Source organism: Epargyreus clarus, unplaced genomic scaffold (genome assembly GCF_041222505.1).
Source record: "Epargyreus clarus isolate Ecla_fem2 unplaced genomic scaffold, WU_Ecla_fem_2.2 ptg000014l, whole genome shotgun sequence".
In the NCBI taxonomy this organism is placed as follows: domain Eukaryota; kingdom Metazoa; phylum Arthropoda; class Insecta; order Lepidoptera; family Hesperiidae; genus Epargyreus; species Epargyreus clarus.
The window spans coordinates 3,985,182-4,000,141 of record NW_027332222.1 but is presented as its reverse complement, the minus strand read 5'-3'; the positions used below and the strand labels follow the sequence as shown (position 1 = coordinate 4,000,141).

The 14,960-nt window shown below is 35.7% G+C and overlaps 1 protein-coding gene across 1 annotated transcript in view; it reads left to right on the top strand.

Moving 5' to 3' along the window:
* Nucleotides 1-12,986, top strand: part of 5-HT2A (5-hydroxytryptamine receptor 2A) — a 148,558-nt gene extending 135,572 nt beyond the window's left edge. The window contains exons 7-10 of the mRNA XM_073079509.1: nt 1,029-1,235; nt 7,554-7,723; nt 8,606-8,732; nt 12,595-12,986. Of these exons, the coding sequence (XP_072935610.1) occupies nt 1,029-1,235; nt 7,554-7,723; nt 8,606-8,732; nt 12,595-12,787 (697 nt within the window). The 3' untranslated portion in view covers nt 12,788-12,986. The remainder of the gene's footprint in view (nt 1-1,028; nt 1,236-7,553; nt 7,724-8,605; nt 8,733-12,594) is intronic.
* The last annotated feature ends 1,974 nt before the right edge of the window (nt 12,987-14,960 follow it).

The window sequence follows — 14,960 nt, the reverse complement described above, 5'->3', positions numbered from 1 at the left end:
TAAAAAAATGATCACACTTCTGGGAATGATCTTGATAATAAATACAGGTGAGAAATTTCACGTCACGTAACGCAAAATGTTTATACCACCGTGATATGAGTTATGCGCGTTATGCGTGTTACCAACTTTGTTGTGATGGATAATGTTTGACGTTTCAATGTGCCCGCTCTACCTTCAATAATGGGTTTAAATATGTCCTGACATAATTGTGTTCGGCTGACATGATTACCCAATGAACACAACGGCTTTGTTGTTTTCGTGACAAGAATATTGCAAGGTTATGCAGAGTAAAATTACGATACATTTTGGTAATATTATGCCATGGAATGATAAATTGCGCTGTGAAATATGGAGTACTGCCAAGTTAAAATCGAACATTTGTGAAGAGGTTACGCAATCGAACATACCAATCAATTTGTCTGGAAGTTGGCACTCAATTCTGTCTGATTCGAAAGAAAAAATATGAGGCTATAAGAAGACTAAACTAAATTTATAATGTCTTCTCGTTACAAAAAAGGTAAAGCATGGCAATCAAATTACAGAACTGTCTCTTAATGTAGTATATAACCACTTACTATGCTGAAGAAATATATAAAGCTCGTTCATGATATAAGGACCTTTATAAGACATCTTCATTATTCTAACTCTTAAAATGCAATTATAGTCGTACGTGACACTGATTACTAATGTATTGTCACGTATACTTGGAATATCTCCTACAGACGGTGGTCATAGAAACAGTAGTAGTAGAAGTAGCAAGCAGTTGACCTGCAGGCTGTCGTTTGTTTTAGAGCACATTTTGAACGGTGCAACTTAACATCTCGAACACTCCATGCACTTAATGATAGCTACAGATGAACTGCTCGCTGTAGCAGATCAAGAGTTACAGTGAACATTTCATCTGCAAATATTTAAGTCACCCTCGAAATTATTGGCGGTTCTAGATTAGGTAAACTGGCATAGATGAGGTAAATAAGGATAGATTAAGTAGGTCGAAAGCAATAATAAAAGCGTTTTTCTTTCATCAGGGCGCAGCGTAATAAAATCGGTATGAGCGTCTCCCACCCTCAACTGAGTTACATGAATGGGTGCGGCAACGGGACTGGGTCCGGCGGATCTCGACGAGGCAGGGACGTGGCCACGCAGACCCCACCAAGCATAGCGGCTGAGACCAGACGGGCGAGGTTACGACCGTTGAAACTGACCTTGGCTGCTCCGAATGCGCTTACACTCAGGTACGTTCCAGGCGAGGTTTGATGGGATATAAAGACATATTTTAAATGTAGCTGCAATAGACATAGATTTGGAAATTAGCACGACTTATAACCAAATTGTTTGACGATTATTAAGATTTTTCCAGGAATAAAATGGCAATCTTTTAATTAAATAGGTAGTTCAGGTAGTATTTAATGTAACAGTATTTTTTTTAATTTCTTACTGTATCGTGGTTATAACACTTATAGAGTTATAAACGCACATCTAGACCTAAAACAGATATCCTAATTCATCATTTAGATCTGTCTGGCCGAGGATGGTTGCCGGAACCCTCAGTGGCAGGTCGTGGTGATCGCTCTGTCACGGGTTTTAAAAGTAACATTTTATTGATCTCACAACACAGAGAAGATTTAAAAACCATAAACAAACTTCATAACTTTGATCAAACAGTCAACAACATTCTGGTTGAAGAGGAGAATCAAGTGCAATTGTTGAATTCAATATCAAATCTAAACAGATATCACTTTGATTGAAATTTACTTTGTTCGTTTGCATTCGATACTACATCAATGGACGGAATTGCATTTCATTTCGCAATTTGATTCGAGATCTTATTGAGTTAGTTCGAGTGGAGCATAATTTGTTCAGAATTTTCCTTAAATTGAAATAAATCTGCTTCTTTGAAGTTGAAGAGGAGAGTGAAGGAAATTTTAATATATTGGAATTTCCTATACTGTTTACACAGGTCTATGGACTTTTGGACTATTTACTTTAATATTCCAATAGTCCAGTAGTGGAACGGTAATATGAGTATATGGAAAATAATTATGTTTCAAAGGTAATAGAAACCTCGTGTTCGATTCCAATGGCAACCGCTATACTTATTTTTACCTAAAACACAGGTTCTAAGCGCTGCTGTTATCTGGTTTAATTACACACACTAAGTAATACGAGGTATTCCAATTTAGCGGTATATTAAGTTGTTTATGTCAACATATTATCAAAATAAGACCTGAATATTTTACCAATATAATTATAGAGCTAACTCTTAACCATTATGTAGTATTCTAACGTATTTTGTTCGTGAGATACGTTTTAAGAGAAAACTTTGTAAGGAAACTGCCACATTGAGTTTTGTGCGCTACGTCGATTCGTAACATTATTCCGGTATATAATATGAACTAGCTCTTATATGATACGCTTCTCACGATATCTCGAGTTCTTTCTATTACATTTTGTTAGGTAATGTGTACTTATGATATACTTTATTAATTATTTTGTGCAGTTTGCATAAATCGTGGTGTTAATGCAGTGAACGATAGAAACCGTTAGGTGTGTTTGAGTTTATCATTACGATTATTTCGCAGCGTCTTCTTACAAAGCGGTCGCTGTTACGTTATGGATGATCAAAAAGAATTCTATTTCTCCTTTTTTTGTGTGAAATTTAGTCCGACTTGACAATAAAATGACCGACTTGACACGTATGCCGTGACGGTAATAGGCATGACGGTCTTTAAATCTGTTATCCTCTATATGTAAGTTCATTATAGGTATTTCTTTGCTTTTCTATGCAATTATACTGGTAATTATACATATTATGATACAAAAACAAAATAATTAATTCTAATTATATACACAATGTGCTGTTAAAAATCATAAATTAAATAATCGATCTAAAATGCCGTCGGAGGCATGGTTCCCAAAACGCTGGCGGAGTTTTTTCTTTCCAAAATACTGGTGTTTTTAATAAATAAAGTCTATGTACTATTAATTTAATAAATTAACCCCATATTTAATTTTATTCATATTTATATTTGCGTACTTTAAGTGAAACCGAAAGCAAAAAGTAGTCAAGTTTATGTACCCTGCAATCGGAAGTATGCAAGATTTCTCTTCTAAAGAGTGGCTTGTCGAAGTTTGTTTCGACAACAAAATCGATTGCGCCAAGTTTTAACTCACACGGACGACAAAAATGTATTTGCGTGTTTTTTGTATAATACAGGAATAGCAGACAAGCATGCAGTCCACCTGATGGTGAGTGGTTACTGCCGCCCATTGACATCTGTAATCAATCAGATAGGATTAGATATTCCTACTTGAGATCGGCCACAGACGCGCCGTTACCCCTAAGCGCTCAGCTGGAACGCCTCGGAAAAGTATGTCTCCCTTAAGCGCTGCTGTTTTCTAGTTTGAAGGATGTGGCCTTTAAACCAGAACACACCTGCGCTTTAAACTCCTGTTGATAGGCATAGGTGTCGCGGTGGTGCCGCCGGAGTCGAACCACAAAGGGTTTTACCACCTTCATGCCGCGAGGAACAGTCAGTATGTTTATGTAACTTTATCGGAAGTATGCACGATTTCACTTGTAGATAGCTATTGTACGCCGAAGTTTGTTTCGACAACAAATATATTGCCCCAAGTGTAACTCACACCAGCGATAATATAATAAGAAGTTAGACTCGTATTTCGACTGTTTAGTTGATTGGTGATTGTCTACCAATCAGTACTTTTCGACTGAATCAGTAATTTGGTTCGAATCCGGCACCACCACCGCCACACCTATTTCTATCTCATGACAGCAGTGTTAAGCGCTGCTGTGTTCTGGTTTGGTGTGGTAAGGGAGACATACTTATTCAGGCGTTCCAGCTTAGTCTTCAGGGTAGCGGCGCATCTTTGTCCGACTTCATGTAGGAATGTCTAATCCTATCTGAGGTTGATTACAGATGTCCATGGGTGGCAGTAGCCATTTACCATTAGGTGGACTGCATGGTCGTTTGCTAACCCATGTTATGAAAAAAAGAAAAGAAAACAATGAGTACTTTGTTAGCGAGGTAGACAAAGTTCAAAGTGAGAAGGATTAGGACCGTAGCCTTAATTCTTCTGACTTATCTTATTATGGTTGGTCATCATCTTTACCATCAACCTATTATTGTCCCACTGCTGGGCACGATTCTCCTCTTAAAATGAGAAGGATTTGGCCATAGTCTACCGAGCTGGCCAAGTGCGAATTGGTAGACTTCACATAATAATATGGATATCCCCTGAGATTTAAATCTCGAACCCTCGAACAAGAAGCCGAGTTTCTTAACCACTAGGCTATGACTGCTTTTTTATTATGATTGGTATCGAACGCTAAAACTTAACGAACTCTTCGAAGAAAATTACAAAATGAACGAAACGATACGAAAACAGACAAATTACAAAATGAAAATGAGCTACTAGTCGTCATCAGCCGAAGAACTATGCTCCCTTTCATTTTATTATTTAAAACCTAAAGTTGTCCACGCATGAGTAGGTGTATCTCGATGTGATGTTAATTTCCTATGGTATAAAAATATTAAATATCATAAAGTTTACAATCATATCAAAATACCAATTTTTATAAGTCCGGGTATATTCATTATTTTCAAATATTGTTGTGTGTATTTCAAACAAATCTATGATTTAAATACCTTTAGAGTCGCACGTATGAGTTATCTCTTTGATATAAAGTGCAAATATCGACAGCTGTAGTTTAGCTTTTGGAATTGTTTACTGAAATAGATAAATCATGTCGTCTCAGAAAGCACACTCAAGCTTTTTTGATTTAAAATACCAAAAGATTTCTTACTTTGCTCTCTATGCGGGATTTATTATATGGGCGACAGCCCGCGCCAACAATTGTCGTCAACAGTCGTCGGCTGTCGCTAACGACATGCAGTCGACAGTTGGCGTTGTTGTGGTGGTTGTGGTGGTCGCGAATTGCCGCGAGCCATCGCGACCGACTGTCGTCGCTTGACATTAGCGACCACGAACGGTATTCGGCTACCGTCGGCGACAGTGTTAACGCGGGCTGTAGCGCGGGTATCAGCTTACTGTCGATGTATACTTCTTAGGAAACCCAAACTACAGACTTTTTGTCAAGCGATAGTTTATTTTCGCAGTCACATTAGTGTTAGCTTAGTGGTTAAAAATCTCGTCCTCTGGATCAAGGAGTCCGAGGTTCAAATCCTAGGTCAAATCAAACCTCTGATTTTTCAAGTTATGAAGGAAAACATCGTGAGGAATTTGCATACCTGAAAAATCTTAAAAAAAAAATCTAAGTTATGTAAAATGTACCAGTACGCACTCGGCCAGCGCGGTGGACTATGGCCTAATCCTTCTCATTCTGAGAGGAGACCCGTGCCCAGCAGTGTGACAATAATGGGTTGTGATCAGTTTATTTTCGAACCGGGAATCCACTGTCAGACCGGTGACCGTTTCACTACACAAGTCGTGAAATACTTAAGATAAGAAAATTATAATGTAGTTAGGATCTTAGAACTAAGTCAGAAAGTACAGAGATATATTGAAAGGTCAAGTTCATCCCGGAACTAAGGGGATGATGATTTATATTCAGACGTTACTAGTTGAATTGTTATGTAACGAGTCAAGGCCGTTCAAATGAAACTTTGGCTGGCTTAGCGCCAAGGTATCGATGATCAAGACCAAGGGAATGTATTATGGGAAGAAATGAAAAATGGATCAGATAATTTATTTTGGCATGCAGTCCACCTCATCGGTGACAGCATCACTTACCGCATCTAGTGGGGTTCTTAACCTTTTCATTATAATGGATAGTTGAACACATTTTTATTTTGCCAAGGATCAAGTTTTATTTTTATAATATAGGAGTAGCAGACGAGCATGCAGTCCACCTGATGGTAAGTGGCTACTGCTGCCAACGGACATCTATAATCAACCCTAGATAGGATTAGATATTCCTACCTGTGGTCGGCTACAGATGCGCCGCTACCCCTGAGGACTAGGTTGGAACGCCTCGGAAAAGTCTGTCTCCCTTACCACACCCTTCAAAACGGAACACAGCAGCGTCTAACACTGCTTTTATTAGGTAGAAATAGGTGTGGCGGTGGTGCCGCCGGAGTCGAATCACAAAGGATTCTACCACCTTCGAAATAGTTCCAAGTCTATTTTACCGACGTCTATATATTCATAAAATGGTTACAGTCAAACTTCGCGGACTACTTCTAGTGCTGTTGAAGACCAACAATGGTTTGCTGATCACTGATCACACACCACGCATTTTTTCTTTAGGTAGAAGAAATAATTGGCCACGTTCTCGCAAAGCGTTCAGTATTACCTACCATTTTTTTTTTATTTTTAGTATTTTTTGTTATAGCGATCACCGTTATAAATATTCTTCAAAAAATCAAGTGTCTATCTATTACGGACAGACAGACGGACAGAGGTTTAGTAATAGAGTTCCGTCTTTACCCATTGGGTACGGAATCTTAAAAGAAGTAATTAAACTATGAAAATACCTATGGAAAATACTGCTACGATTAGTATTACAGAAACACGTCCACATAATCACTTAGTGATAAAAGATAAGGCTCGACAAACTTCTCAACATGTTCTTAGTTTATCACTCAACGAAGTAAACGCCAAGTTCACTTCATGAACAAGATCGTAGAAGCGGCTTTATGAAGTTTCTAGACGATTAATGTGCTACGAAATTAGAAGTCTATTTCTTCAAAGATTGTGAACTATGTACCTATATTTGAAGATTCTATGTCCTTCACCAATTTCTATTTCAATGACGTATAATATGTGTAATATTTTCAAAGAAATATATACAAATCGGCAAATGAAAACATTATATTTAATTGGTAGAAGCTTTCGTGGTTCGCTTGCAGCAGAACCATTACTACACTTATAACACTTTCAGTGTTGATTACAAATCTTAAATAAACAAATAAAAATAATTCTAATAATAGAGAAGTAGCAAATTAGTATTCCATCTGATAGCTTTTCCCGCGGGTGGACATGTGTAATAAACCCCATTTAAAGTAAGATTCTTACCTGTACCCTTACCATGAGTTTTTACGTTTTGACAAATATGACTGTTTTGTTATTTTTTTACGTATTTGCCCATACAAATTCCAATCAGCGCCCCTAGAGGCTTTTATCAGAACTATAGTGTCAGTAACATAACATTAAATGTCTAAATTGATAAAATGGTGCTTTATGGCTTGTCTCTCTTTTGTCAGAACATAGCACCGTTTAACACAACTTTTATTAGACAGAAATAGGTGTGGCGTTGATCGTTGATGTCCCTGGACTTGAGGAATCTCCAAAGGTAGGATCGGTCAACTGCTTTCACATGTTACTTATTAAGATCAACTCATCGACGCAAAATCAATGTCAGGAATTCATTGTAATTTTTTTATATTATTGTGTTATATTGCCGAATAAATTATTTTTTCTTTTCTTTTTCTCTCTTTCTTAACGAAAGTTTCTCATTAAATGCATGTATTGATTTTAAAAAAAAAATCTTTAATTGTTTGTTTTTGTCGCAGGTTCTTAGCCAACCGCAAGAAGGACCGGTCACTATCAGCGAACGCGGTGGCGAACGAGCAGAAAGCGACCAAGGTGCTGGGCCTCGTGTTCTTTACGTTCGTGCTGTGCTGGGCGCCGTTCTTCCTCCTCAACATACTCTTCGCGGCCTGCCCCGCGTGTATTGTACCAGGTGATTTGACAAACAAGCCCTTAAGCCCTTTTATAAAAACCCAGTGGCGAACGAGCAGAATGCGACCAAGGTGCTAGACCTCGTGTTCTTCACGTTCGTGCTGTGCTAGGCGCCGTTCTTCCTCCTCAACATACTCTTCGCGGCCTGCCGCGCGTGTATTGTACCAGGTGATTTGACAAACAAGCCCTTAAGCCCTTTTATAAAAACCCAGTGGCGAACGAGCAGAATGCGACCAAGGTGCTCGGCCTCGTGTTCTTCACGTTTGTGCTGCGATGGGCGCCATTCTTCCTCCTCAACATACTCTTCGGATCTTGCTCTGCGTGTATTGTACCAGGTGATTTGGAAAGCCTAAGATGTTAAGCCTTTTTATATATGAGCTCTTTTGTATCATCATCAGCATCAATCCATTACTGACCCACTGCTGGTTTCCTCTAAGAATGAGAAGGATGGATTCTCTCTTTCTCTGGATGGAAGCTCTTTTGTATAGAGAAACTAGAAGAGGTAGTCCTAATCATATGTGACGGACCTCAGGTTTGACTAGAGTTATATATGGGGTTTATTACAAATGAGACAGAAGCAATATTCAGTCATTTACCACAAGTAAAACTATAGTTATTCTCATTTAGTCGCCAAATGATTATTTTTGTCGGTCTCAATTAAATTCAAATATTTTTGAGATGTTTTAAAACTCTCAGACGTGAGGATTACCTCAGGTTGTTTTCCTTCATAGGTTAATAAAGTGTCCATTTATAATTCGCACACAACTTAGAAAATCAGAAGTGAGTGCCTGGGCTTCGAACCTTAGACCTAAAGAGAGAGAGGGCGGGTTTGAAATGACCTCACCTACTAAATAAAAACTCATTAGACATGGTTGTTCCACAGAACACGTGGTGGACATCTGTCTGTGGCTGGGTTACGTATCCTCCACCATCAACCCGATCATCTACACGGTGTTCAACCGGACCTTCCGGGCCGCTTTCTTGCGGCTTCTACGGTGCCATTGTAGCAGGTGAGAACTAACAACATATTATTTATTTATATTCTACTTTAATTAAATTTAAAGTGTCTTTCTACGCTTTCAGAATAACTCATTTATTTAAGTACAAAATGCTGTAAGTTTCTGTGTGATTGAGTGAGTAACTTAATGTTTAATAGTTCAGCCGATTTTGAGGGGAGCCTATAAAAAGTTAAATAACTTCACTGAAGGTATTTTATGCTTTGTATATACATATAGCACGGCAGTAAAAATTAAAAACACTTGACCGTGAGAATGAATGGCTAACTCGATGTTTCATGATGTATTCAGTCGCCATTAAACCAAATCAAATTTTGTGCACCATTGCAAAATAACTCAGAAAAACGGATAAGGTCACGAAAATTTGAACCCTAAATGAAACATATTCATCCACCTGATCCACACAAGTAATTTCAGGTAATTAAAAGGTATTTTCCAGTTAATTTCCCCCCGCGTCCTTTCTAAGACAAATGGGACTTTATATCTCTCGAACACCCGCCGAAATAAAATAAAACAATGGTCTCGTAAAAACGTGCATCAGTTAAATTCCAAGGAAATTGTAATTAATACTGACATTTACATCCTTTGCTTACTTAGGCTTGTGTCGTATAGCCAACGATAAGATATAATATGCACCATATCGGCGTTTAAATGCATATAGTTTGTACATTCGGTTGTATACCATCGAAATGCCAAAATATGCATGCAAATAAAAAATATTTACAATGAAACTACAATTATTATTAAAATTTATGTTTGTTTGATGATCGATATGGTCAATTTTATAAAAATCGACGTGTTTTTCGTTTAAGCAATATAATTTTTTTTTATATGTTTTCAAATGTAAACATATTGTGTCTTCATTTAGTAAAATGTACAAAAGAGCTATTTATTATTCATTAATAAAATACGATAATGTAAAAATGTGGAAAATTAATCGATGTTAACTATTTATATAAAATTCAAGCTCTATTACATAAGTTAACAGTTTACGTTATTTCGAATATGACTTTTATATTACTTTAAACGGTTATATTAATTAAACGGGGCACCTTTTAACTGCATAATTCTTCAGCTTTGAACTTTCTTAAAGATATATCTGTGATAAAACGTTAGGTTATCACGTGTAATTTCTGAAATGTCAATGACCTACTATACTAGTTCTGGTGCGATATTCGCCACTCTTTTGCAAGGGAACCATTGCCTTAGGAATGTCCCGTTACTTACTCAGAACCCTTTTCGCGAGCATTCTAGAAATGAAAAGAGAAATATTTTCCCGCTCAGCTAAGTGGCTCTTTTACGACGTTATAAATAATATTATTTTTCGCCCGTTGTTATTTTTATAGCGTTCCTAACGAACATAATTGCAAAAGTGTAATTATGTAGCGAAATGAGCAGAAATTAACATTTTTAGTTCCATCAATTTTTTTCTACTTTCACGGTTTATAATTTTAATTGACGGACTTAAAGCTTTCAGTATTAAGCCTTTTTGAAATGAGAATAAAGTACGCCCTTTCATTAAAATTCTTCATTAAGGTGAGATCTATGAGAAATGTATTTTAATCATCAAATACTCGAAAAGAAACTGTAGTATTATTTTTTATCATTAAAAACGATTAGTAATTAAAAAAATAAAACGCAATGTGCATTTCATTGCATGTCGCATAGATTAGTAAAGATTACTCACTCCTAACAAGAAAATGTACCCAGTTTTGAGAATTGAAATAGTTGCGTAAATAAGTTTTGCCACGTCTCCGTGCTAAAATGTCCCTAAAATATTTGAACTAATTATTTATTTATTATGTAAATTACGCATTATTAGTTATTTATTCGTAAATTTTCTCTAAAAATGTTTTTATTTGTCAAGAATTCAAAAAAAGAACTTACTAATAAGCCGTTTGTGGCTTCATTCAATTTCAAGGCGGCGAAGTATCTTTACTAATCTATGGTATGTCGGTATATCTCTTGGCTCTTACAAAATAATCTAAACTACAATACAAGAGTGAGTAATGTTGCATTGTTTACAGGATTCATATGTATATATTTTCCTATATATTGAGTATGAACGTTTTACGTTTATAGTGCACGTTCAGTAATAGTTAAGACACGGGCTGTGCCTGTCAATTATGTCTGATTCGACACGTTTAATGTCGGTAGGTAGAAATAAGTGTACCTTTAAATACACGTGATTCCTGTACTCTAAGATACTGCTATATACTGTAGTTGTAATATAGCACTAGTGAATAGCAGTTTTTTTTTTGTAAGGTATTATTATTAGGTCAATTTATATATCAAATATACTAATTATATATCTATATATATACTAATTATATATTATATTAGATCAATCAATACATTTATATTTCAGAAATGCTGTCTCTAAGTAAATAAGTGAAGAATATGCTAATATTATGAAAAGTTTCCAATATGCTGCCGATTTTCTAAGTTGTTTGTTGTATTTCCCTCCCCTTCTGTAATATTACCTGTTTTCGGAAACGGTGATTTCAGCAAACACTTTTTCAATCTTCGTTTCCTATTATTCGTATTTTTCTCGCCCCGCTATTTATCTCCGCGAAATTCTGTTTAAATAACGTAGTTTATTGAGGACTGAGTGGTAATCCGGCGATGGTATATGGTGGGTTTGGGGTTCGATTACCAACTGGAGCAATTTTTGCGTTTGTAATTGCCAAATTTTTGTGCATAATTAAAGTAGGCTTCCGTTTTTGTAAAGCAATTAAGATTTTACTGGCAGTTTTTAAATACTATTATAATGTACCTTATATGTTTTTTTTTCAAAATCCAATATAGGATATAAAAAACTAATATAATCCTAACCTAAGATTATAATTATTTCTACGGGATCGAACTGTAGTATGTCGATTTATTTTGTAACAAGATAAGCATGGAAAAAATTAAGATTGTGTCCACGAAAATAACTAATTTTCACATCACGTACCGTAATAATGTATTTAAAACCAACTAATTAATGTTTCTCGGTTGAAAACCGGGTAGGAGTGTTTATTTCCCGTCGAAAGAGTCCAGTCACGTAACCGCTTTTGAAAAATAAAATGCGATCGAATGGAATTACGCTTCCGTCCGCATATACCCAATCTTGTCGTGTAGGCAATAAAACATTTATTTATTTTACTGTGTGTTAAAAGTTGATTGTTAAAAATAAATATGTCGCAAACTGGCCGATCATTCGCTACTATCGCTGCTTAAGCGATTGAAGGTGGTAGAACTTTGTGGTTCGACTCTGGCGGCACCACCGTCACACCTATTTCTGCCTCATAACTATGTTAAGCGCTGCTGTGTTCTGGTTTCAAGGGTGTGGTAAGAGAGACATACTTTTCCGAGGCGTTCCAATTTAGTTGTCAGGTGGAGAAACGCATCTGTGACCGAAGTCAGATAGGAATCTTATTTTAAATGGGATTTATTACACATGTCCAACAGCTCGTCTAACAGCAGTGTGAAGAGCTGCTGTGTTCTGGTTTGAAGGGTGTGGTAATGGAGACATACTTTTCCGAGGCAATCTAGCTCAGTCCTCTGGGATGGCGGTGCATCCGTGGCCAACCTCAGGTAGGAATATCTAATCTTATCTGGGGTTGATTACAGATGTCCATGGGTAGCAGTAGCACTACTTACCATCAGATGGACTGTATGTTACTCCTATATTATACAGGGTGATTTTTTTTCAAGTTGGTCGTGTCATTATTATATAAGTAAGTCGGTATACATCCCTTAACTGAAATATAAAGACTGCTTGACGCTAGGAATAGGTGTGGATCCCATGTAGAGTCATAGTGACTCTACGATTTATGTAAAATAGCAAATTAATTTCACACTCTTTCCACAGAAGAGGCCGCTGCACCCGATACCGATCAGTTGGGTCCACACGAGGTGCCTCTCAACTCTGCGCCAGGTCTGCCCTGCCCCTCGCGATATCCCTCCGACCGTCAGCGATGCCTACTGCACCCCAACCCCAGCAGGAATCCACGGAAACAGTCCTCATGGAACCACCAATGGGGGAATTCAATATGAGATACTAAGGTTAATTCTGTAGATATTATAGGAAAATTCAGTATTAAGGTTTAAAGTGTAGATATTAGATATATGTAAAGTTATTGAGTAGTCATTTTGTGGATGTTGAAAGCCCTTTATTCCTTTTATCTAAGACCAAAATTGACTTAGCCTCACGAAAATATAGACGCCAAATTCTATCGATTTCACATGACAGTATTTTAATAGGCACGTGCAATGTGCATGCCGACTGTATGACAATAGATATAACTACGTTCAAAAACATTGTCGAGGAGACTACTTTTTTGCCTGATCTTCTGTCTGTAGATGTAAATGTCTAAGTCTATGTCTAAAGTCTGAATTACTGCTCGGATACGGACTTATTATAATTTCATTCTATTTGGGAACATCTTAAACTTTTCCGTATCTATTTTATTACCGATCAATGTACAGTTATGTATATGTACCATAATTCTTAATTCGTGTATGGACTGTTGTAATATTTAAAACACTGTATAAATTAAATAAAAGAATTAATTAATTTATTACTTTATGGCCAAAGATCATTTCTATTAATTAAAATGCCAAAATTGCGTGCCAATGATACAAAATAAATCATAATTAATTTGAGGCTTAAATGACGCTTACCCGTTATTGTGATATAATTTATTGGTAAGATCATTAATCTTCATTTAACAAAACTTTACTTAATATTGTTAAGTAATTTAGCTCATTGCTCAAATTCAAATATATTTATTTATTTAAATTTTAATCCCCATAGTGACAATCATTAGTGATTATCATCCATTTTAAATTAAATACGTGCATTCCACGAAAATTTGTTAAAAAAATCTTTAAAAAATGTACAGGAAATTGTATATTTTATAATAAATGTGAGAAGCAAAAAGTGTATCATGTAATATACCAAAAACATTAAAAAATAGCGCTAAATCTACTTAAGTTTAGTTTTAAAAAAAATGTTTGTAAAATATTTGTTAATATTCAATTCCAATAGAATTTAATATAGTAGAAATTCTTAAGACTTGTTCAATTATAAGTGGATGTTATAAGTATTTTGAGTATGTATGGATGTGTGTAGAATAAAAATATTTTCAAATATTTTTTGTTTTATTTCGCGTCCTATTTAATGTTATTTGAACTCCCAATTCCTTAAATTAGAGGTATAAGTATAATCAGAATTTTATTCTTGTTAAAACGTTTAGAACCAAAAAAATATAGATGTTTTTTAAACCTAAGAATTAATAATTACATTTGATCTCAATAGATCAAATGTAATTGCAAGTAAATAATTTTATTCTTATGTCAATAAATAAGGTTAAATTATTGACTTGCAATTTTACTGAACAACTTGCAACTGAAATAATTTTAATAATTAATCAATTTAATGAAGCCAATGTATCCAATTAATTACTTTATTGATTGTATTTGCTTCATTAATGCACCTAGGGCACCTACGCCAATAAACTATATTTACTTCGATTTCAAACACCAATACATTTCAATAAAGTTGTTTAATATATTAACAAAGTTTACACAAATTTATTTTAATAAGTTCACAATATCAGTGTGATATGCACAATATAATTTTGTGTCCGACCAAAATTGTAAAACCAACGAACTCTATCACCCTAAAAGTTATTGTACTGTAACTTTTCATACATTTTGTAGAGCTCATATAATATTCAATTAGTTTTACGCGATACAGGTGCCTGAAAAAAGGCTAACCAACCCTGATTGACGTGTGAAAAATGTTACCGAACCGCGCAGGTGTAAAAAATATTTTTGTGTACGCAAAAATAAATGATTGGGTAAATATGAGTCTAAAAGCGAATTCGGGGTACCACGATGTTTTTACTTTTAGTATTTGTTAAGTTGTTTATTTTGAAAATTCAGAAATATATTCGCAATCTTACCTGAGTCATTCAACAGTGGGAGTATGTCTTCTACGAAGAATTGCACTTACTACAAGACATCACATCCTTTTGAGAACCTTTTTATACAATTCTCAGGTATGTAAGTTTCTTCAAGATATTTTCCTACAACGTGAAAGCTAGTAATAATTAAATTGTGATATGCACATAACTTCTATAAGTCCTTGTTACATACTTCGAATTTGATCCTGGATCCAAATAGCGCGCCTTTCAAATCTATGCTATAACTGTTTGCATCGGTAACAACACA